Below are 24,683 nucleotides of genomic sequence, written 5' to 3'. Positions count from 1 at the left end.
TTCCTTCCTTCCTTCCTTCCTTCCTTCCTTCCTTCCTTCCTTCCTTCCTTCCTTCCTTCCGAAGTGAGGTTTGGATGCCATCCCACCAATTCCTAAACCAATACCTTTTCCATTCTGGTATACTGGACAGGTGAGCATGTCTGTGAGAACTGGGGTTTGGAGGTAGCTTAAGGATGAGCATATTTGAAATAGTATCTGGGGGAAGAGTGACAGAGAATCAATCAGAAATGAATACAATTGCACAACAATCGCACACACACAAAATCCCAACAAGTGGTGAGAGCCCAGGCAGGTTATATCCAGGGGTATACCAGAGCTGATTGTTCCTTATTTTCAGCGTGATCATTTCCACCTCAGAAGTGGGCAAAGGTTACAAATCAGAGCTGAATTTGTTGTTTTGTTGATGGTCTAGACATAAGACAGTGCTGGAGAAAATGTTAATGATGAATATTAAAAGTATGCCATGGTACATTCCCCCCACCCCAAGTTGGTTTTTAAACATTTACCAGTGCAATCCAAATTCTATCAGCTCAGTGCCTGTGGTTTCATAACTTCCCCCAGCAGCATTCTGCTGCTCTGGATTAGGAAAGGAGAAGGCAGATCGTGGGGTGACCCAGGGCTAGGCTGCTTGTTGTTCAGTCGTTTCAGAGTCTTTGTAACCCCATTTGGTGTTTTCTTAGCAAAGATACTGGAGTGGTTTGCCATTTCCTTCTCATTTTACAGATGAGGAAACTGAGTGATTTGCTCAGGGTCACACAGCTACTAAGTGTCTGAGGCCAGATTTGAACTCAAGTCTTTCTGACTCCAGGCCCAGCACTTGGTCCGCTTTGCCACCTAGCTGTCCCAAGGCTGAGGCTTAGGTGGGAACTACTGCTTGATATAAGATGGGTAGTGCCTTGTGGAAATGGCTAATTGCAGTTCAAAACAGTGAAAGGAGGGAAGTCAAGCTAGAGCAGGGGATTTGACTAGTAGCTAAGGAAGGAATTGAGAAATTAGACGTTATAATGAAGGTAAAGGACAGGTTTAAATGGAATGAGATAGCAGAAGAGGTTGAAGGACGGGAAATTTTGATCAGAGAGGCAAGAGACTGTATGTTCTGGTTGTTAGTAGGGAACAAAGAATATGCCTGTACAGTATGGGCATCTTTTGTGAATTTTTTTTGGGGGTGACCAGTTGGGTTGAATCTTGATTTTAAGAATTGTGGAAATGATCCACTTATCTGTTTTTTTATTGTTAGTCCCTTGGTGGGGTTAGGTTCAGGTGGCTCTTAGCTAAGGTTTATGAGGTCAGTCCAGAGAACCCAGGTTGTTCAAACACAGGACCACCTAGTATAGCAATGGGGAGATTTCTTGTATGCTCACTTCTAGTTCTCCTATCCAGATGTAGGATTTCTGAATTTGTATATATTCTTTGGTTAATAAACTCTGTAAAATGCACTCGTGGTTTGGAATGTTCAGGTGTGCATTGAAGGGAAAGCAAAGACTGGATGCTGGGAAAGGGAACCTGAAGGGTGTCTGTGGCAGAAGCCGGGGAGAGGTAATTGAGGTCTACATGATGTAGGTCTGGGATCTTAGGAAGACAAACCTGCTGAGGTGCTGGGAAAGTCCAGGAAGCTTGGTCCTTCAAGTTGGGGTTCACAGAGCAAGGGAAGTTTTATAAAGAATGCAAGTTAAAGGGTGAAGTCCTGAGGTCTTCTGAGAATGAAAACTTATGGGTCAGTGAATTCTTAAGCTGCAGCAAATCCCTCTGTTAGGTGTTGGTGAGATAAAGACAAACATGAAACATGGAAGCTTACAGTCTATGGAGGAATACAATGCATACACAGATAAGTATTACAAAGCAGTTTGAAGTGGGCTAGGGTACTGGCAATGGGGTAGGGACGTAAGACGGGAAAGCTGGGGAAGTTCATATTTAATTCTAGGGATCCACTGAATGAATACTTAGGAGCAGGGGAATGATGTGATCAGACTTGTGCCTTAGGAAGCTTATTTTGGAAGGAGGATAGGGGACTATGAACCTTAGGCTTTAGGATGGTTAATTGTTAAAAGTTCAGAGAAAGGCTCTCAAGGCCTAAAATGTTACAAGGGAAGTCAGCCCAAGGGAGACTTGGTTGGAAGACCCTTTGTTAAAAATAACATTCTAATGAAACACATGGTTCTGATGAGGAAGGAAAGGGAGAAGTGTTTAAAAAGACAGAGGGGGGTGCACTAGAAATTTATTGATCAATTTAAATTTACAAATAAGGCGTATGTAAAAGGAAAGCAAAGACCAATAACAGGTTGAAAACACAAGAGTGACACCTTCCTGACAAAATGTTGAATCCAATCATTAGCTGATGACAGTAATCAAAAGGGGTTGTGTTGGGAACAAGAGACAACCAAGGAAAGGACAGGACCTCCATGCACCCAGGTAGAATCAGAACTACTCAACTCTTCTAACTAGGAAGCACAGAATAGAAATGATTAATGGCGATTGGAAACAGAGACTTCAAGACTAGGCCACCTTATGCTATGCCACATTGCCTCTCCTTACATGGTTGGCACTAAATCCATTTTTGCTGAGAAAATGAATTCATTTATAGAGCACCTCTTGGCTATAAGGTACATGTCCTTGGCTTGAGACCCTCATCACTCTAGGGGAAAATTGCAGAGAGGATGGAGAAGTATGTGAGTGTTAGATGGTAATAGAAAAGACTCAGAAGCTGGTTTAGCATCCTTCATTAACTCAACAAATATTTGTTGAAAGCCTGATATATATATATGTGTGTATATATATATGTCTATGGACCATCTTGTTCAGTAAATATTTGTCAAATGAATGAATGAATGAATGAATGAATGAATGAATGGAAAACAGTCTTTAGGCTGCTGTTTACAACTTCTTGCCTTGCCCACCCCAGGCAGAAAACGAAGATGGTGGCAGCTGCTGACTCTTCAGGACTGTGTCTCTACCTGCTGGTTCATGTTTGGGCTATTAGTCCCAGTAGAAGGAGGTGCTGCTGCTATGGTTCCTGCTCCCCTCATGTAGTGATGGGTGGTAGACAGGCCCAAGCTAAGCAGGAAGCAGGAAGATGGTCCCAAGGAAGCACCGAGCTCTCATCTCAGGCACCTGCAGCAAAGGGCAGGCAGGTAGAATAGTAAAACATTCAGAATTGCACCGAGTTCCTGTGGCCACTTTCCCTCCCCCCTTTCTCAGCAGCCTGAAGCCTGGCTCTCTCAGGCTTCTTGCTTAAGTCGAGAGTCTTTGCTCCAAGGCTGAGATCAAAGCAACCATTCCCTGAGGCTGGAACTGTCTCTTTATCTTGTGCGCTATTGGATTTGTGGCTCAGCCAAGTGCAGAGAGAGAGGGAAACTGGGAGGGAGGGAGGAAGCCAGAGGAAATTCAAGGGTCTCTATTTCTTCTGTTGCCTAGCCAGGACTTTCCCCAGCCTCTCTTGCTCTTAGCCAATAACTTTCGGAAATGCTCTTTTCGAGGCCTTTTTTTCCTTCAGCAAAAGCTTCTTTTATAGTCTCCTCCATCCAACGGGACCATATTAGTTAGCCAGTCACGATAGGGCACAAATAAGCACAAATGAGGGGCTAGCAGTGGAAGAGGTGGAGCTAGGTGTGAAGGGACTGACCAGGGCTTTCCCTCCCCCCGGTCAAGGAAGCTGTAGTGGAAGTCTGCAGACTTGGGTTCCATGTCCAATTCTGTGACTAAACAGCTCTTTGACCTTGGTTAAGTCTCTTCTCCCCATGAGCCTCAGTTTCCTTTTTTGTAAAAAGAAAGGGTTGCATTTGGTGGTCATTAAGGTCTCTTGAAATCCTAAATGCTATGATGACCATGATTTGAATACTCAGAAATCAAGTTAAAGTCAAAAGATAGCCTTGAAGGGATAAAAAGATCTCAAAATACGTTGTAGGGAGGGCCTGAATTAGGGAGCAGTACTTTGGGATTAGAGGGATTATTTGAGTTGATTGTATGCGTAGAAACCATAGCTCTTTTATTTATTTACTTATTTTATCTCACTTTATATTATTTACTTATAGGTTTACTTATTTACTACCGAGTCCCAAAGCCCACTGGCATGGGACTCTCTCCTCTTTGGTGGAGATCAGTAGCCTGCCCCCACATGAGGGGCAAGAGAGAGGGAAGGAAGAATGAAGAGGCTAGCTTTCTTCTAGCTCCTGTGTCTTCAGTCTCTTCGGGCTTTGAGAGAGAAGATGGCAGACATCTTCTCAAAGTCTTTTCCTTCAGCAACCTGAAGTGGGATTGAGGCATAGATCACCATTGATGAGGAAAAGTCACAAATCAATGGACTCTGAGACTTGAGTTACATTCCAGCACCAGCAAGGGAGCTATCTCCCTAAACAGCCAATTGAGCCAGCATTTTGGATTTCTTCCCTAAACAGCCAATTGAGCCAGCATTTTGGATTTCTATCAGGCATGGAGTGGGGATGGGCATTATTGCTCTATTTCCACCTAGGGCTTTGACTGGGGGCAGGTAGGATTGGAACAAGATTAAAAAGGGCAAAGATAGGAAGACTGAGTGGGTGTCACTGGATGTCTCTGTGAAGGGATGGGTGCATCTTGGGACTGGAGGCAGGTTCTGGAGGCAAAATGCTATAGCAGAAAAAGGCCTGGGCTTGAAATCCAGGAGAGAGCTGGAAGCCAGTCCTGGCTTTGTCATTAGATAGTTGGGGTTAGGGGATGATTAAACAACAAAGAGCAATAAAACAGGTTACATTTCTTGTGTGTTTTGGTTTGCAAAGTGTTTTCTTCCACACAGTTTTATCTTTCACCTTCACCAAAAGTGCAGATGGCATTCAATGCTTCCCTGTAGATGGTTTCATCATTTACTGTGTCCAGTGTAAATGGACACTTGGATGCCATGCTTCTGGTTATGAACATGATCAGACTTAGCTCAGTTGAGGCTCAGGTGACATGCCATTTGGGGGCTGTGCTTGTAGTCTTCCTAACTTTGTAGGAACTTATGCTACCCTGGCAGAGTTTCCCAGGATTCAAGGTCCCCTCTATGCCATGATGAGATGATGTCCCCATTTTGCAGATGGGAAAACTGAGACTCCAGTAAGGTCATATGGTTCAAGTCACATAGCAAATAAGTTAGATGTAGGCCTTTTGACTCAAACCCTAGTGAGCAGTTGTTTTTGTTGTGTTTTTTTTTCACACTATATCATGCTTCAGGTTAATCTTTCTAAGCCTCAGTTTCTCCATCTGTGAGGATGAGGAAGAGGGAATAATAATCTCTGTCCTATTTACCTCAAAGTGTGGTTGTATGGATTATGTAGGATAAAAGACATGGAATTGCTTTATTGTAGATCACTATACACATGTGAGAGATTGATGTGAGTTACCATTACTGTTACTGTTATTTCCAGGGCAGGCCTAGGCTTACCTGTCACTGGGATGGGGAGCCCTGTCTGGCAGTCCTCAACCTCCGGCATGTCTTCCAGACAATGCAGCCAATCACAAGCAGTGTGGAGGAGGAGAGCAACACCGGAATGACGATCACTGGGGCCTGCAGGCTGAGCACATCTGGGGACGCAGGAGGAGGGGAGAGGCCCATTAGAGATAGGCTGGACAGCTTCTCCAAGGAGAGAGGAGCCTTCTTCTGTCAGTCAGCAAAGACTTGGTGCCCATTCTCACGGCATCCAGTCCTGGGTCTGACTCCACACGGGGGGACTCCAAGAAGAAGGGGACGCAGAAGATACATGCTTCACCTTCTCTTCCCCAGGTCCCCCCTAGGACTTAGTCTTCAGGTCTAGTCTTGTTAAAGAGGTAGGATTCTCTAGTAAACAATATGAATGGTGAGATGGTATTATGTGTAATGCCACAGTGTGCTGATGTGGTAGAAAACCAAATCATGCCCCACACAGAATGCCGAATGTTCTAGTAAACAAAGCATTGGGGTGTGGGGCTGTTGTATTGCTTCCTGGGGAGTCTGAGTGCTGCCCCAGCATCCACAGAGTAATAAAGGAACCAGAGAAAGGCTTGTTATGTCAGGTAGGAGCCTAGGACTTAGACCTTGATGGGGCTTTGAAGATCATCACGTGAGGACACGTAGGCCTAAACAAGGGAATGGATGTGCCCAGGGTCACCTAGGTAGGAGCTCAGGCCCTCTACCTTTAGATGCGGTCATCTTTCTTTCTCTTGTGGAGGTTTTATGGAAAGACAGACAGGAATGGCCCATGATGGTACATCATGGCATGACAATGGTTCGCACCACTGGAAAAAGGAGCCACACAGATGAGGTTACAGTGGCATCCAAACAGTGGGCGAGGGTCGATGTTAAGTGCCAAAGGAGTTAAAGGAGGAAAGGAGGGAGAGAGGGATCTGTCCACACTGGGATTATTAGGGCAAACTTCACAGACCAGGGTGGACATGAGCCTGATCAACCTTGACATTGACATAGGATTTGGATAAAGAAATAGGAGGAAAACACGACAGGCGAAGGAACTCAGTGTGCGTTCGAAGAAGTTCAACACACCCCTTCATTTGTTCAGCTGAAGAGCAGACAATGTCTTTGGAAAGACAAAGACTACAGGGATAGGAGTGGCTGCTAGCTGGGTTCTGGTTTGTGTCCATAGCCTAGTGTAAGGTCAGTGCATTTTGCCATAGTGGCCAAGGCCAGCTGTGCCAGGGACTATCAATAGTTCTTACTCTGGGTGCCAAGGCTTGCTCCATATACACAGTAGCTAATGATTACCTATGGAGGACTCCTCCAAAGTCAATACAGGTCTTGTTGCAGAGGAGGGAGGACACACCTGCCTGCTGAACCCTCAGCTTCCCTGGCCTGGGCTTGAACAGAGCAAATAGGAGCTCCTGGGAGCCCCTGTTTTGTTCCTCACTCTGCCCAAGAGCTTGGCATCAGTTCAGGAAAAAGTAACTATGGCCTGCATGATCCCAAGGGGCCTTTTCTGGTTCCTCTGCTCCATGGCTCTTGGGAATCTCTTACTTTCTCCTCTTTCAAGAATTGGTTTGGTCTGGTAAAAAGAAGCCCAAGTGGGGAATCAGGAGACCAGAGTTCTAGTACCCACTTGGCTACTAACCTGCTCTGCAAATTTAGGTAAGTTTCCTAACATAGCTCAGCCTCACCCTTCTCTTCTATAAAATGCACATAATGCCTGTACTTCCTTTTGAGGAGATAAATTTTGATAATGTGGGTAAAAGTGCCTTGGGGAAAAAATGAACATTTATACAAATGTGAGCTATAATGATGATAACTTTCACAAGGAAGAGAATTTTGTAGTCATCTGATGTCTGGGGGTGGGTGTTGAGAGGGAGAGAAAGCCTGGGTATCCCTCTTGTAGAAAGCTTCAGAATCACTAAATGATATTATTTAATTCTTTTTGGTGTTTAGAACACACCATTGCTGCTTGTTGGTAGAGCTGAGAGGAAGGGGGCCTGTGAAAGGAGGGGAAGGAACCCTAGGGATGCTTTATAGAACACAGACTTAGGGTTATTAGACTGTTGCAGCCGCTCTATGCCAGCTCCTGGATCTCTTCTACCAGCTGGGGTGCTTGTCTGGGAGAACCCCTAGAAGCCAGAGAACTCACTTGACTTATTCCTGACCCCAAGTGGCTGGCTGGGGTGACAGCAGAGGAGGGGAGGACCTCACCTCCTATTGACTAGAGCTGGTGGTAGGCTGAGAGCATATAGCAGTGTTGGCCAGAAATGATCACTGGCCACTGGTCCCACAGGCACAGACTGAGGTAGGGTAGAAGACTCCCAGGAAGCCTGGGCAAGGTAAGGATCCCTACTTACTGCATCGATAGTCGGCACTGGAAAAGTTGCATGGGTGATCAATGCTCATTAGTAGAGGTGCTCCTCAACAGAGTTGTCAGGTACAAGGCAGGGATGAGGCCTCTCCAAAACCTGTGAATGATCCATTAGCCAGAGCCATGAGCCCAGGACTTTCCCAGCTCTGGCCTCACCTCATTCTATTCCATAAAGTACCCTTGGCATCAGAAGTTGACCGTCCTCTCACTTCTTCCTAGCCCCGACTAAGAATCTGGCTTCCAGAATCTGGATCTTCTCCTCCCTGCTGGGCCTGATTTCCCCAATCTCAGCAATGGAAGGGGACCTTAGGGATCATTCACTTCAACCCTCCACCACATTCAAGAATCCTCTTTACAGCATCTTGATGGTGGTTATCCAGGCTCTGTTACAACACACCCAGTGATGGGGAGCTCATTACCTTATATGGCAGCTCATTCCATTGTGGGACAGTCCTGTTGGAAAGTTGATCCTCCGACTAAAGCCTATCAATGAATCTTGATTGGTGTTTTTAAGACAAACCATGTACATTTTGTCTTTGTCACTGTGTATACAGTGGTGTGTTAAGATAGGGGCTCCTGAGTTTCTGGAATTAGAAATAGCTTCAAAAGAAGTTTAGATAAATCCCTGGATGGTGAAGTGTTATCCTTAATAGAAACCATAGGATTGTCTATCTTCTCAAGAGTGACATGAGGGAGGGCCATGCTGGCTTCCCCAAACTTTTCCCTTATGACTGAATTCAGAACTGTAGGGTTATTAGGGCTAACTCTAAGACTGATGATCTTCTAGGTATTTTCCTTATCCGTAAAATTAGAGAGTTTGATGAGATGGTCGTTAAAGTCTCCTCTAGCCCTGACAGTGTCTATTTGAAGGTCCTTTCCAGTTCTAACTTTCTACGTGATTCCCTTCATCCTTATACCTCCAAGGTACAAGGTCAATGGGGGTTTTCATGTGTGCGTCTTAACTTCTTTACTAGACTTTGAACTCCTTGAAAGCAGAGACTGTCTTACTTTGTTCTCTGTTCCCACTCATACCAAACATAAGAGCCCTATCCAGAAAGTATGGTTTGGATTGCTGATGTCCTTTACAATTTTGATATTCTGTGACTTGGGTCCCCTTCAGTCTCTCCCTGACCAGCCTGTGTGAGGCCTCTAATATAACGTCAATAACTACTTCGTTAGGTTAGGACAATACAGGTCCACATTACAATGACTGGAATGGTGGACTGAATCTCTTCATAGGGCCTGGATCTAGAGGGACCTTTGAGATGATCTGATCCAACCCTTTATTCACAGTGAGGATGGAACTTTTCCAAAGTAGCTGGGATTTGAACCCAGGTTCTCTGATTCCATAACTGTTTCCCTGTCACCACTAATAAGATAAATTTAATAGGGATAAATGTGAAGCCCTGTGTTTTAGGTTCACAAAGCCCACTGTACAAGTAGAAGGTTGAGGAGACACATATGGGCAATAGTTCACATGAAAAGACTTAGGGGCTTCAGCAGCCTGCAAGTTTACTGAGTTGATAGTGTTAACGTGGCAGCCAGAAACATTGATGCCAACAGACTCTGTTATTCAAAAACAGTCTCCAGAATAAGAGAGGTGAAAAGCCACACCGTCTTCTGTCCTAGGCAGACCAACTTGAAAGTATTATGGCCAGTTCTGGCTGCTACCTTCTAAGAAGGACATCCAGGGGAAGGTGAACAGGATGTTTGGGGGACTCACACAATGAAAGGAACTGGGACTGTTTGGCTTGGACTTAGGGGAATATGCTAGCTGACTTCAAAAATTGGAAGGGCAACCATGTGGAACACGGATTAGGCTTGTTTGATTTGGCCCCAAAAAGCAGAATGAGGAGCACTGGGACTAACTTGCTTGAGAAGCAGATTTGAACTCAATGGAAGGAAAATTTCAGCTGTCAGAAAGTGAAATGGGGACTTTGGGAGGCAGTGAAGTCCCCCATCGCTGGGCGTGTTAAAGGGAGGATTGCTGAACGCTGCTCTCGAGTCCAGTTGAGTCCAGTTGGGACACTGGATCAGTAAGTTGTGACTGGGGGGCGGGGGCTGAGGTGAGATAGCTCTGGTTTACAGGCTAGACAGGGAGGACAGATCCAGGTGGGGCACTGTACTGGGGGCTCTGGGGAAACCCTAGGGACCTGAGCAGAAAACGAAGAAGGAAATGGAAGGGGAAGTGGCCCTGAAGATTCCAGAGACCCTTCTAGTGCCTCTCCCCATATCCCCTCTGCTTAAAGAGACAGCTGTTCTACACTGTGTCCCTGGTTAGAGAGGGAGCTCCTTCGACCCTATAAGGGGTAGGGTCTTGGGAGTCCCAGGCCTTTCTGAAATTAGAGAAGGATCTACGCTACTGGCTTTTTCTCTGAGAAAAAAAAAATCCCAGAGCTTCCAGATCAGCCTTGAGATCCCACGGCTTCCCTACTACAGTGCTATGGGCACAAAAAGCCTCCAGGGTCCAAATCCACTACTTCCCCTCCATCACCCCAGCCATCCCTATTCCCAAGTCTTCCCAACACCCACCTGGGAATCCCTGAAGCTCCAGTGATAGGCTCAGGCTAGGCCAGGGATGGGGGTGTAGTCCCCTTCTGTGGCTGCTGCCTCAGCTTACTCCTGCTTCTGCTCCGGCTCTGGGCTTGGTTACCAATGTACCAGGTGAGGGCAGGTGCTGACTCTGTCCTTGAGGGGCGGGGCCTCTCTAAGAGTCAAGCCTGCCCCCTAGAGGAGAGGGCTTGGAAGGACCTCGTGTGAGGACCAGTCAGCCCTTCAAGCAACCCACTGCACCAGAGAAGGAAGGGATGGCTTGACCTGTGTGGTAGGGTCCTTCTGTTGAGCCTGGACCATGAACCTCTTGCTTCTTCTCAGGGCTCTCACACATCAGAGATCTTTCAAGATTTCCCTGGAGTGTGAAAGCAGAGTCAGGTGCCCCTAGCACTAGCTGTCAAATCAACTAAGGCTTTAGCACGGTCACTAGGAGAGGGGATGCTGACAATTCCTAACTAGGAATTAGAGCAAATGACTTAAAGTAATAAGAGGGCACATTTATATGACCATCTCTGGTTACAAACAGCAATCCTCTGAGGTAGATAGTGTAGAGATTACAGCCCCATGTATAGTTAGGAAACAGAGATTCGGAGAATCATGGAGCTGGATGGTCTCTGAACTGGACAGAACCAAAAAGAGGTCCTGTATTACACCCTATGCCTGGGCAGGAAATTTTCTCTATGAATTTGAAGGCAAGCAGTATCTTGCCTATTCTTGGAAACCTCCATTGATGAGGAACCCACTATTTCTTGTTAGCTATGTTAAGAAGTTTTTTCTTATATTGATCTGGGCTATTCATATTCCTGAAATATCTGCCTTGCTAAACATCTCTAGTTCCTTTGGATGATTCACAGGTGGCCTGGTTTTGAGGTACCTTGCCTTCTTTACTCTCTGGAGATGTGTTCTACCTTGCCAATGTTCTTTCTAAAACATGGTGACAATGCACACGTCTCCCTCTGGATGTGGTCTGATTATGACAGAATACAATGACAGGCTATCTCACTCTTGATTAGAGCGAAGGGTGACTGACAGACAACCTAACCATAGTCTACTGACATTCACGAGATGTCAGAAGGCCTGAAGAAGATCCATGACTGTTGTAGAGAATTTATGGGAGGAGAAGGCATGGAAGGGTTACCATCTGTACCCACTGGAGAGAGGGCTTGCGTCAGTGAGATCGCAAAACCATTGCAATATGGAAATATTCCTCTAGTCATAGAAGCATTATACTGGTTTTGGGGGTTACCAGGCCATATTTGACTCATGTTGAATTTGCAGTCTACTAAAACCCTTAGGTCTTTTTCATTCATGAATAGCTAGCTATTTCCTTGACTTGGTTTGTATGTTTGTTTGATCTAAGTGTAAATTTTACATTTACACTTATGAAATGTCATCTTATTGAAGCTTAAGTATGTTGTCTAAAATCACACTGAGCTGGAATTTGAACCTAGGACTATGGTCTAGTGTTCTTTTCACATATCACACTGCTTCTTAATCTCCCAGCCTGTCCTGAGAGCTGGGGTTCCTCGGCTGCTGAAGGGGAGAAGGAAGAGCAAGAATGTCCACCAGTGACAGGTGTGATGGGAAGATCATTGGGCTGAGAATGGGCAGACCTGGGTCTGGGACCTTCAGTTATTCAGTGCCCTTTCCCAAGCCTTAGTCTGTCTACCTAGAAAATGAGAGGGTTTGTATTGTGCTAAAGTCCCTTCTCTCTCTAACTCTGTATTCTAAGGCTTCTTCCAGCTTTAACATTCTATGTCCAAAGTTCCTGTGACTTTTTGATATTCTCTATTCTAAGGGCCCTCCCAGCTCTAACATTCTATGTTCTAAGACTCCTCGCAGCTCTCACATCCTGTGTTCTAAGGGCCCTCCCAGCTCTGACGTCCTGTGTGCTAAGGCCCCTCCCAGCTCTGATGTCCTGTGTGCTAAGGGCCCTCCCAGCTCTGACATTTTGTGGTCTAAGGTCCCCCTTGGCTCTGACATTTTCCATTCTAAGGACCTTTCTGGCTCTTTGGCTTCATGATTTTGCCTCCCAGTCTGGCCTAGCTTGGAATTGCTTCCCCAATCCTCAGAGCAGTCTGGGGGCAGGATCAGGAAGAAGCCCACCACATTCACATTTGCCCTGACTTCAGAGACCACTGGAGAAGTTTCAGAAAGCCCTTTTCCTGCCTCAATGAGCCCCCTGAACATCAAACCTGAGCCTTCTGATCCCAGGTTCTTAACTCACAGAAGTAAGGGTGAGAAGTCGGGGTGGGGGGGGGAAGCACAGAGTCAAGAGTCTAGGACAGAGCTGAGGGAGCAGGGGAAGGGGCCTTTGGAGCAGGAGCAGTCAGCTCCAGGGTAGTCAAGTTCTCCCCAGGGGGCATGGAGCTCTATCCCTAGAGCCTGTTTTTGTTTTGCCAGGTGGTTTATATGGTTGTTTTCTGTCCTTGCAGAACCTCCAGAGAGAAGGTCCCAAAGTAATATGGGCCTGTCCGGCTCTAAATCTATGGATCCTAGAACTTCAACACTTTTGGCAAGGTATTAAATGACTCCATTTGTTTTCAAATCTGTCATGCAATATGTGAGATGGAATCAGAAGTGAGGAGCAAAGCTGGCCCCCCTCTTCTGGAGGAGGAGGATTGGATGAAACCGGCCTAGTTAGTTACTTCCCTGACCCTACTAAGTGGGGGCTGGGAGATAAAACAGCTCCATCTTTGCCTGGGGAGAGAATTCCTTTGACAAAGTGTTTGTGGGTGGGCTGGAGTTTCTCCAAGCCCCATGGGGGGGAGTCAGACATCGGGTGGGCCTGTGGGGAACTGCACTGGTGGGTTTCCTTATACAGCCACGCCTCCTCCCTGGGTCAGTGGATCCCAAATAGAATTCAGTGCCCTGTAACCAATACCTGCAGACAACCAAGGCCTCTCTGCTCTTTCTGATTGGTCCTCTTATCTCTGGCCACCCTCATCACTGTGGCTCCACTCATTTTGCTGAGGCAGGACCTCAAGGCCAAGAGCAAAGACATTCTTCCCTCTTAGATTTATTCTTGTCACTTCTCCACTCCCTCCCTCCACCCCCAGTGCGTGTGCGCGCACACACACACACACACACACACACACACACACACAGAGGACTTACCTGGTATTACAATGACTTATCTCCTTATCATCAGATATAAACATTATAGTTCCATAGACTGAGCTAGAAGGGACCTTACCTTTTGAGATTACCTGGTAACTCTTTCGGCTGCTGCTTAAAACCATCTGAGGCTTTTGTACCAATGATCAACTCCTATCTCTGTTTGGCAGACCTTTTCGCCTGGTCACCTTCGTGACTTTTTACCTTTCAAGGCTGCCTCAGGTTTTTCTTGTAACCTGTCACTTAGCCATGTTGGAGACACAGTGTAATTTGTCCCAGCCACATTCCCTGCCTTTGGGAACGACCTTCCCGCTAATCTATGTGTCCATTTGACAGTCAGCTCCTCCAAGAAGCCTCCCCCCAACTATCTTGCACTCGAAAGCCTTCCCCTTCAGATTCTGGTTAGATTATAATAATACCACATTAACATACTGCTTTAAGATTTACTTAGCATCTTCCTCTAAGTTAGATGGCTTGAGGACCATCATCCTCATTTTACAGATCAAGAAACTGGGATGTAGAGAGATGGAACAGTTTCCCTGACTACACACAACTGGTAAATATTGGAGCCAGGATTTGAATCCACTTAAATTTCCCCTGACTCCAAGTCCAAGGCAGCCAGACCCAATTTTGGACTTGGAGGCGTGAAGATCTAAGTTCAAATCCCAGCTCAGACACTTAGGAGCTGTGTAACCCAAGGCAGATCATCCTCTCTGAGCCTTAGCTTCCTCATCTGTAAAATGGGGATGCTAATAGCACTGGCATCTCAGGGTCACTGTAAGGATCAAATGAGATAATAATGCACAGAAAGTGCTTTATTTACCTTGAGATGCTAGACAAATGTGAGCTATTCTTATCCAACTGGGCCTTTCAATATTCTTTGCTACTGAGTACTTCATAATTGTTTTCAAGTCATTTCACTTAATTATCCTTTTTTCCCCTCTCCCTCTGTGCCTAAACAGTCAGAACCTCCCCCCCCAACCCACCCTGGTCTTGTTTCTTTTCCACTCCTCCCTCCCCATTTTCCACTCTCACACATAGTGCCTGGGGCTGAGCTGCTTGTGGATGAGCCTGCCTCCCTACTCACCTTGGCAGCTGTGGAAACAGTGGTGGTCAGGATTCATGGGGAGAGGCAATGGGGAGAGGGCTGGGCCAGGAGTCACGTGAGTCTACCATTCATTAGTTGTCAGCTAATCTAAGCCTGGATTTTCTCATCTGTAAAATTGGGGCTAAATCCTGCCCTGTCAGGTTCTCCCTGGGAATAGGCCTTTAATAAGCAAGTATTGGGAAGGAAAACATTCACTGAACAAAGCAACCACTGACCTGTGTCCATGTTCCCATTGCTTGCTCTGCTCATTGTCTAGACTTGCACCTGATCACCTGTACCCATACTGGTCTGCTGGCCTACCCCATGCCCTGCCTGCATTGCTCTGCCTGCCCAGAGCTCTTGGCTCCTGTCCTCAGCCTGGACTCTCCTTACTTGGTGTTTCTGACTACAGTTCTCTTGCCTCTCTCTGAGGTAACTCCATCATTCAGCATCTCTGGAATTTTGTGTTGTTTTTAAACTCAAGCTTACTTCTTCCCTTGCCAATCTGGTTTCTACTGCATTTCCTCCATTCTCCACCTCTTCCTAGCTCTGGCCCCATGAGCTCTCTGGCTCTCTCTGCAGGTGGGCATTCTGTGAGAAGGGGTCTGCAGTTGTAAGATGTTCTCCAGATGTCGAGCTCTTACGATGACACCCTTAGGCCCTTCCTCCAGTCTGTGCCCTTTGCCCTCTTAGTGATACCTCCCCTTACTCTTCTGAGTTCTCATGCTTTCTCTGCTGTTTGAAACCTGCTTTCAGGAAAGGATTTGAACAGTTCCATCATGCTAAGATGTGAGGAGGAGAGATTCTGTGGGAGATCTTCCCAAGCCCTTGAGATCCAACTCTATTTTATTCTAAAGGGCCACCAGATGACAGGCTCTATGGTGATTCCTAACCGCCTAACAACCTTAAGTGAGAAGCTTCTTTTTTGGGCAGCTATGTCCCCCAAGGGTGGCTGATAATCTAAAGACTTCCTGGTTATGCTTTGGCAGCCTGGTCACAGATGGTGAATTTCTGAATCTTGATCGACAGGGATGAAATCCAGTTTAGTCCAACAGGCATTTATGAAGGTAACCCAGCCCCAACTAGGGTTAGATGCTGAGTAGGGTAAGGGAGTCTAACCTCAGACAGAAAGTGAGAGGGAGGGAGCCCCTCTCAAAAGAGAAATTGGACAAAGCAAGAAGAGGGGAGGAGGTTAGGAGAATGAGTCCAACTGAGGCTTGGAGACTTTGCCTATGGTCAGAGGTCCCTCCTCATTGAGAAAAACAAACCATAACATCCCATGACTTTAATATTGTACAAACGCGCCATTGGTCACAAAACGGATAAAGTAACCTTTTTTTTTCTTTCTTTTTTTTCTTTATTATAAATATTGCATTCTGGGGAGTGAGGAGGATCAAAGAATGAGGGGAAGGAGAGAGAGGTTGTACAGGCACTGGGCCCAGCTTTCCCAACCACGTCCCTCCAGAGCAGCTCCTTCCCTTGGGGAACCCCCTAAGCATTCCCATTCTACTGCATGTTCCATTGCTGCCCTAGGGTCCCGAGGAGACCAAGTGGGACTGCTGATTATTAGGCACACTGGGGTGAGGATATGGGGGCTCTGAGCCATGCCATAATGTTGTTTTCCCATGAGCTAAGATGTTTCAACTCCTGGTCTCACTTTGTGAATACTGGTGATTTGAGAATGGATCTCAAATTTGCCTGAAAGGATCTGGCCCTGAAATGACTAACTGGGCAACCAGGGGCTGTGGTCACAGCTAGAAACAGTTTCAGGTGTCAGGGAGAAGAAGGAAATCTCAGTTTTGACTTAGGGGGGTAAAGCAGTCCCCCTTTCTCCCTGAGAATTCAGAGCTGCCGTGGGTAGAGTGATTTGAGCTGGGGGGAATGAGGAAGGCTTGGCCCGATTCTGACAGCAGCAGGGCTTAGATATGGACGGAGGATCCTTCTTTTCCTGGAGCGGACCTCCTTGGAGCCCAGGCTGCTGGGCAGGCCTGCCATGCAAAGTCAGCTACCGAAGATCAGCCCCTGGAAGTCCTTTGGCCCGTCCCTCCCACACAAAGCCAAAAGCTCTGTGGTTTTGTAGGGATAAGTGAGGCACAGCCTAGACTAGGCTACAAGTCATTGATTTCACCAGGACTGGGCCTGGGGCCTATCCCAAGGCTTCTTTTCTTCTTGCTAGATACTTGGAGTCCTTGATCTGGGGACCAAGAGTTAAATATAAAGAGATCTGCTCCTCCAAAGCCTCCTTAAAGTATACTTTGTCCTCATCTTTAAGCTCCATTTGAAAAGCCAAGCTGAGGGTCAGGTTGACTGCCATGATATCTTCTCACCAAAGAAACAATCCTATACTCAGAGCTAATGTCCTTATTCCTCCAATCCTGTCTCTTCCCATAATGGCCCCACATCCTGCCCTTTGGCAGTCTTCTTTCCCAAGCCCCACATCTTTCTCTAAAATCTCTGAGCCTGGGACAGGGGGTCCATGTACTGTCTCACCTACCAAGACTAAACCTCCAAGGGGCTGGCATTGAGAGGGCTCCCGAGGGGCTCTCATTCCTGTGAGGCACTGTGTTGTTTCACCCTCATGCTTGAGAAATATGCTAGCATGGAGGGAACCTGCAGCCTACGTGATCACGAGAGGCTGCTGTTCTGAGGGGCTGTGAGAACTACAATGTGCATAGTCCATGGAAAAATAAGAAAAACACTGCTGAGGAATCTGGAGTAGGTGGGGGGGTTTGGAGCTCTCAGGCCTTGAGAAATTCCCTTCTCCACCTAGGAGTCAGTAATGGCTGCTGGCCAAATGGGGATCAGGGTCAGGTCACAACCCCTCTGGTTGAGGGGGAAATGTGTGATCCCTGCCCAGGTGATGGGCAAGCCTCAAGCTGTCCAGGGAGAAGTGCCTTCTCTAGCTCCCTGAGGCTGCAGACCACTGGGGCAGCCACCAGCCAGCAAGGCCCCAGCAGCAGACGTGCCAGCCCGAGTGGATGGCAAAGGAAGCGCGGTAGCTGATCCCAGAGACCAGGGGAGGAGACAGCGTTCCGTTCCTCCTTCCCAGCCGCGAGTTCTGCTTCAGGGAGCCGGCACTAAATGCGCACTGTGTTAATGCGCAGCGGCTGCACGTTCTTGCCATTGGCGTGGCTCTGACCCGGACTGAAGTAGGAGCAGAGCTTCCCTGGAAACTTCTCCCGGAAGGTGTATAGCCATGACATATCATCTGCATTGTAGAAGATGAGGAGTCCCTTGTCATAGTCCAAGAAGACGCCCACCTTCTCCAATTTGTTCTTGACATTGAGCCGGGTCCAGGGCTCCGTACAGGCGCTGTACTGGTTGCCGTCATGCATGACGATGCAGTAAAAGCCGCGGCTGGGCTGGATTTGGATGCTGCCCTTGCGGCTGACAGCCTCATGAGCTAGCCCAATCATCCACTGTGTCTTTTCTGACACCACTACCTCCCAATAATGGACGCCGCTGCCAAACGCCTCCGAGCCCAATACAGACACCTCCACGTCGAAGCGCTTGGGTGAGTCCTGCAGGGGCTGGGGGTGGAGGTTCCCATAGGCTACAATTGTGCAGTCATCAGACAGGATGAGTCGCTGATGGGCCGTGACAGGATCCAGGGTGAGAGCAGCCGGGACTGTGGAAGGAAGGAGAAAGGACGTGAGGGAAGGGATCCATCGTGACAGATCCGTGACCACACAGCCACTCACTGCAGACAACAGTCATTCTTAATGTCTACGCAGAACAGACTGGGTAACACTGTAGCTAGGTTGGTAGTTTGCTTTCATCACCTTGTGGAAATTTATTAACTCCACTATATACTTTTTCCATTGTATGGAACCTGGAACCCAGCAAGGTTCCAAGGTTGGGAGGAAAGGTTATTTGAAAATCAAAATGCTTAATTACCTCTTTAAGGCAGCAAGAGGAATAAAGAGTGTTCTAGGCTAGAGGTCTTACTACCGAGCATATACCCCAAGGAGTTCAAAGACAGAAAGCAAAAGAGACATATAGACCAAAATATTAATGGCAACAATTTTTTTTTTTTGTGGTAGCCAGAAAAAAAATCGGGAACAAAGTTGGCGTCCATTAAATAGGGAATGGCTGAACAAACTCAAACTATGGCATGTGAATGCAGTAGAATATTATTGTGCCACAAGAGATAATAAATGTGAAGAATTCAGAGAAATGTGAGAAAATACGGATTGAGGGTACAAGCAACACAAGCGAAACCGGAAGAGCAACACATGCATCCCTCACTTGGCCCACCCATTCGCCTCCCCCACACTGTCTTACATCTTTCCTTTTTGTGGCTAAATTCCTGGAGAGGGTACCTCCACTTCCTCTTCCTCTCCCCCTTCTCTCTTAACTCAACAGTCTGGCTTCCAACCTCATCATCCACCTGAAACCCCTCTTTACAAAGACCAAAGATCTCTTCATGCCCAGATCTAATGACTTTTCCTCTATCCACGTTCTCCTTGACCTCTCTGTAGATTCTGACCCTGTAGATGGTATCACCTTCTTCCTTTGATGCTCTCTTCTCTAGGTTTTTGAAATACAGCTCTCTCCTGGTTCTTTCTCCTTCTTCTTCTCTGGCTACTCCTTCTCAGTCCCCTTTGCTAGATTTCCATTCAGACCAAGCTCTGTCCTGGGCTCTCTTCTCCCTTCATACTATTTTGCTTAATGATCTTATCAGCTCCTGTAGATTCAATTATCATCTCTATGCTGATGATTCTTCCATCTACTTATCCAGCCTTAACCTCTCTCCAGTCTTGCATCTCCAACTGCCTATTGGGAATCTCAAACTGCATGTCCCACAGATTATAAGCTCTTTGAGGACAGAGGCTATCTTGGGATTCTTTTTGTATCCCCAGTGCCTGGAACACAGTAAGCTTTAATAAACGTTGACTGTTTGATCTTAAACTCAACTCACCTAAAACTGAACTCATTATTTCTCCCCACCCTAATTCTCCTCGTCTTAACATGCTGTCATTGCAGAGGGTACCACCATCCTCTCAGTCACCCAGACTAACAACCTAGGTGTTATACCTGACTCCTCATTATCTCTTACCCTCCTACACAATCCATTGCCAAGTCCTATCAATTTTACCTATCACTCTTGTATGCCCTCCTCTTTCCTCTGACATGGCCACCACCCAGGAAAGGGTCCCTTTTCCCCTCATGTCTGGACTAGTCTGACAGCCTGGTCAATCTCCCCACTCTAGTCCATTTTCCATTCAGCTGTCAAATTGATTTTCCTAAAACACAGGTCTGGCCATGTCATCCCCTTTTTCAATACACTCCAGTGGTCCCCTGTCACTTCCGGGATCAAATGCAAACTCCTGTGTTTGGCTTTTAAAGCAATTTATAACCTGGCCCCCTCCTACCTTTCCAGTCCTCTTATACTTTATTCCCCTCCAACGGACAATTTGATCTAGTGATGTTCCTTGCTGTTTCTCACAGAAGACGTTTCATTCCTTCACTCTGCATTCTCTCTGGCCGTCCTCTGGGCCTGGAATGCTCTCCCTCCTCCTGGCTTCCTTCAAGTCCCCAGCTAAAATCCCACCTTCTAGGAAAAGTCTTTCCTGATCCCCCTTCATGCTAATGCCTTCTCTCTGAGATTATCTCCAATTTATCCTGAACATATCTCATAATACATAGTTGTTTACATGTTGTCTCTCCCTCATTAAACTGTGAGCTCCCTGAGGGCAGGGATTGCTTTTTTGCCTTTCTTTGTATCCCCAGCACTTAGCATGGTGCCATAATGGGTGCTTAATAAATGCTTATTGAGTTAATTTGACAATGACTATAATAATGTAAAGAAATGAAACTTGAATGAAGGCAAATGGTCATTTTGATGACCAATCTTGGCTCTGGAGAAGAGATAAAGATGCCTCTCCCTTCTTTTGGCAGAGAAGTGGCGGCCTATGGATATGGAATGTTGCATATGCTGTTGTTGGTTTTGCTGGATTCTTCATTACAAGAAGAATGAGATGGTAATAAAGAGAGCATGTGTATAAATTAATGGGATGTAAAAATGAAAACTTCCAATGACACAATTTTTTTTAATCAAATAAGGAGAGACAGATCCATAGATTGGAAATGGAAGGGAATGCAGAAGTCATCCAATCCAACCCCCTGTAGTTTACAGATGAATCTGAGGCCCAGGGAAGGGGAGTGACTTGTTCAAGGTGACCCGGGTTGTTAGTGAGCTTTGTTCAGACCAGGGCTTGACATGGATCTCAGAGGGGATGCATTCCATTCTCAGTACACATGGGGAAAGAGCAGTGAGTGAGATGGGGGGGGGAGGGCAAGGCTTTGATGGGAAAGCCAGCGGGGCTGGCACCAGAGGCCCTGCTGCCAAACTGTGGGGTGCTCCCTGGGGCATGATGGAATTTCACTCACTTGGGTTGGAGCCATGGCTCTGCTTCTTAAAAAACAAACCACAACAAAAAGCCTGGACTCAGCTTCCATTTCAAAAGGGTCAGATTTGGTGGCTGTGGTGCATAGTAGCACTGGGCCTGGAGTCAGGAAGACTCATCTTCATGAGTTCAAATCTGGCCCCTGACACTTACTAGCAGTGTGACCTTGGGCAAGTCACCTAACTTCTGTCTGCCTCAGTTTCCTCATCTGTAAAATAGGGATGATGATAATAGCATCTACTACACAGAGGTGCTGTGAGGATGAAATGAAATAACATATGTGAAGTGCTTTGCAAACCTTAAAGCTTTATATAAACACAATTATTATTATTAATAATTACACCGCTCTTCATTGACACAGATAGTCAAGAACTGATTGCTGCATCCTAAAACACAAGGTATATGTCATGGCTAAGTACCAAATTGCAACTAACGTCTATAATAGTCCTTACTAGAATTAGATAGATCTCCACTTGCATGTCTACTTACCACAGGTAGCCATTGGTTTAAATAAGTTTCTTCCTGGCACACAGTAAATACTTAATGAATGCTTTCAGTCATTCATTCCTTTGACCATGACCGATTTACTAAATTAAAGTGCTTATATTACAAAGTAAATTTGATTTTCATGAGTTTTGCATTTCACACCAAAAAGTAGCTTTGGTGAACATTCTTTCTTGGTCTGAGAATACTCATCAAGGGCAAAGGCAGCATTAAAATGGTTAGCCTAATCAACAAAAGTATAAGCAGAAACACAATTCTCTAATCTGCCGTTTTCTCTTCTCATGCTGTGGACGTGTGCTGTAGTTCAGTGAAGGACAAAACCCATCAGACGAACACGTTTGTAATAATATCCTCCTTGCTATACCACCCCCAGCACATCAGGGAGAGTGAAGCCTAACAAAAAAGACACAGTCCCCAGTTTTCCTGGGCCTCAGCTTTTTATTTTTAGAAGAATCCTTGCTTCAGCTCTTTTTTTTCCATGAGTTAAGGTGAAGATTCATGGGTTAGAAGCTGCAATATGTTTTTGTGTTTCTTGGAGACTGACTATATACAAAGGTAAGGTGGCAGTGTTATCACTGCCATTAGGAGTCACCCCCCCCCACGTAAGAAAAGGGCTGTTTCTGTGTCAGAGGTGACAGACCAGAGTTGACAACTGTGCCCTGTGGCCCACATTTCCCCAGATCAGTGCAGTATTCCACAGTAGCTAGGCTGATGCTTACATGCCTTCACTGTTTACCAGCCCCCTTAACTAAAAAAAAAAATCTGCCTCAGTAACATGTCTGTTCCTGAGATGACTATATGATTTCTAAAAAAGAATTACAAGTTGACAGGCATTTATTAGGCACCTGCGATGTGCCTTTAATATGTCAGCACTCCTCGGGATAGTCTTCAGGGGCCCTGGATGTGGCCTCTCCAGAGGGCCATGGGCTCAGAGATTGTTTGCAGTTGGAAAAGCTTCTAGTCACCAGAAAATGCTTTCCAGGCTCCCCACATCCTGTGGGACAAAATCGGACTTTTCTGCAGCATTCCAAGCTGCTGAGGAATGCTTGCCCGGAGCCGATGAAGGCCGGGCCCCCAGAGACAGTTCAGAAAGGGACTAAATGCTCTTTGTTCCCGGGCTTGCTGAGTTGGAGGCAGGATGGGAAACGGAAGCATCCCTTGAAGTGGATGGAACTTTGTCTGACCCCGAGATTCCCTGGCATGTCAGCATTTTAATAGGCAAAGTGGGGCAGCAGAGAGGAATGACGAGGGGGAAGAGAGAGAGAGAGAGAGAGAGAGAGAGAGAGAGAGAGAGAGAGAGAGAGAGAGAGAGAGAGAGAGAGAGAGAGAGAGAGTGAGTATTAGGTTAGGAAATATAGGGGCTTACTGGATGATAACACATCCTCTGCCACCTCCCACATTGCTGGCTCAGCAGGAGGAGAGTTCAATCAAGTCAAGGAGACAGACATTTATTAATCACCAGGCACTGTGCTGATTGCTGGAGGTGCTAAGCTCAGCCTACTTCTTCCTTCCCAGGGCTACTTCCAAACCATTCTTATGACACCAACATGGAGATAAGAAGAAGCGATATAAGGACACTCTCAAGCTCCTCTTGTGAGACATGGGAGACACTGGCACAGGACCACCCAGCATGGCATGCCCACATGAAAGAAGGTGCTGTGCTCTATGAGCAAAGCAGAATTGCAGTAGCTCAAAAAAAAAACCATGTGAGATGTGCAAATTTAGATGTGCAAATGTTCATGTGGACTGTTTGTGTCTGACCCATGGTAGAACATTCTGAGCTCATGTTGGTCTGGTCAGTCAGACACACTATACCTCGACCCCAATGTTGTGATGTCATTTTGGTTCTCTCTGAGCATGAAAGACAATCACCAAAGACCCTAAAATGCTCCTCTTTCAAGGTTCCCACCAAGTAACTTAGGCCCCCCTTCTCCACTGTCATTGACCACTCTCTATGACCCTTCCACTGTCCCTGATGGCTTCAGATCCTGGCTCATGTTTCCTCTCCATCCAGTCTCCTGCTATCATCCCCAGTAAGCTCAAAGTCCATCCAACTTCTCAATGTCCAACTAGCTTCTCAGCATTCAAGCCCAACTGTGGGTTTCATCTGACAACCTCTAAGGTCCTTCCAACTCTGAGATTCCAGGATTCTGTGAACACTTCAATTCTGCAGACTTTCATGCTTACTGTTGGACTGTCAAAAGATAATTTCCCACTTGGGAGGGGAGGATCCTGAAAAGGCTTCACAGGGTGAACATTCTATTTATTAGCTGTCTCTATTGGGTATATAATAGTCAGGCTTTAGAAAGAAACCCTATTCCTGTGGTTATGGGTTCCGGTATTTTTTCCCAAGTGCTGGATACACAGCACAGTGCCTGGCACGTTGTAAGTGCTGTGGAAATGTTGGCTGTTATTATTGTTTGTTCCCAGATCTCACCTGAATCTGTGGTATCATTTTCTACTTCTTTGCCATCCTTTCTGGACTCTCACTTATAATGAACTTCATTTTTGTCCTCCCCACCAATGGGAGGCAATGAAACATGGTGGATAGAGTACTGGAATTGGAGTCAAGAAGATCTGAGTTCCAATAGTTAATAGCTGTGTGACCCTGGGCAAATCACTTATGATCTCTGAGCCTCAGTTTCCTCATCTGTAAAATGAGGGAGAGGTTGGACTACATGGGTGCTAAGATCCCTTTTACCTCTAAATCTATGATCCTGTGATCTGCTTATAAATCCTGGCTCTGTCACTTACAATCCATGGCTCCATTAGATTGTAAGCTCCTTGAGGGCAGGGACTATCTTTTGCTTCTTTTTGTATCCCTAGCACTTAATACAGTCCTTGGCACACGGCAGGCATTTAATAAATGTTTATTGACTGCCTGGTGAGATCTCGGGCAACTCATTTAACTTCTCTGAGCCCTCAGAATCTTCATCCAGAAAATGTGGGGGTTGGTCTAGATGATTCCAGCTTTAAGCCATAATCCTGATCCTTGGACTCTGAACCTGGGCCATTTCTGCTACTTCATTACCTCCCTTATGGCTTAGAGGCACAGACTACTGAAGCTGGAAGAGACAATATAGTCTAGGGGTCCTTCACTCTTCTGTGTCCCAGGCCCCTGGGGCAGTGTTAGGTGATGCCTGCAGACCCCTCCCTTCTCAGAATCATGTTTTTAAATGCACAGAATAAAATGCATAACATTACAAAGAAAGCCAAAGGATAGTGAAAATAAAG

The 24,683-nt window shown here is 46.3% G+C and overlaps 1 protein-coding gene and 2 long non-coding RNA genes across 4 annotated transcripts in view; 1 reads left to right on the top strand and 2 right to left on the bottom strand.

Annotated features, from left to right (window-relative positions):
- Positions 1-9: 9 nt before the first annotated feature.
- Positions 10-10,427, bottom strand: LOC110206207 (uncharacterized). Its single transcript, XR_002323834.2, has 4 exons — positions 10,311-10,427; positions 7,765-7,875; positions 5,396-5,535; positions 10-3,108 (listed from the first exon to the last, which is right to left on the bottom strand). It is a non-coding gene; the product is annotated as an uncharacterized LOC110206207 (long non-coding RNA).
- LOC110206208 (uncharacterized) lies at positions 6,772-24,337 on the top strand. 2 transcript variants are annotated; one of them, XR_002323835.2, is made up of 4 exons: positions 6,772-7,066; positions 12,767-12,851; positions 20,437-20,519; positions 22,965-24,337. It is a non-coding gene; the product is annotated as an uncharacterized LOC110206208 (long non-coding RNA). The 2 variants fall into 2 exon arrangements; XR_002323836.2 differs by lacking the exon at positions 6,772-7,066 and adding an exon at positions 12,246-12,545.
- The window catches only part of TRIM62 (tripartite motif containing 62), a 57,355-nt gene continuing 48,540 nt past the window's right edge, over positions 15,869-24,683 (bottom strand). The window contains exon 5 of the mRNA XM_020983386.2: positions 15,869-18,163. Coding sequence (XP_020839045.1) covers positions 17,613-18,163 — 551 coding nt within the window. The 3' untranslated portion in view covers positions 15,869-17,612. The remainder of the gene's footprint in view (positions 18,164-24,683) is intronic.

The sequence above is a fragment of the Phascolarctos cinereus genome, unplaced genomic scaffold (assembly GCF_003287225.1).
Source record: "Phascolarctos cinereus isolate Bilbo 61053 unplaced genomic scaffold, phaCin_HiC Scaffold_726;HRSCAF=1367, whole genome shotgun sequence".
In the NCBI taxonomy this organism is placed as follows: Eukaryota; Metazoa; Chordata; class Mammalia; order Diprotodontia; family Phascolarctidae; genus Phascolarctos; species Phascolarctos cinereus.
Note: the sequence above shows the minus strand (reverse complement) of the source record. Positions and strands in the feature narration are given on the sequence as shown.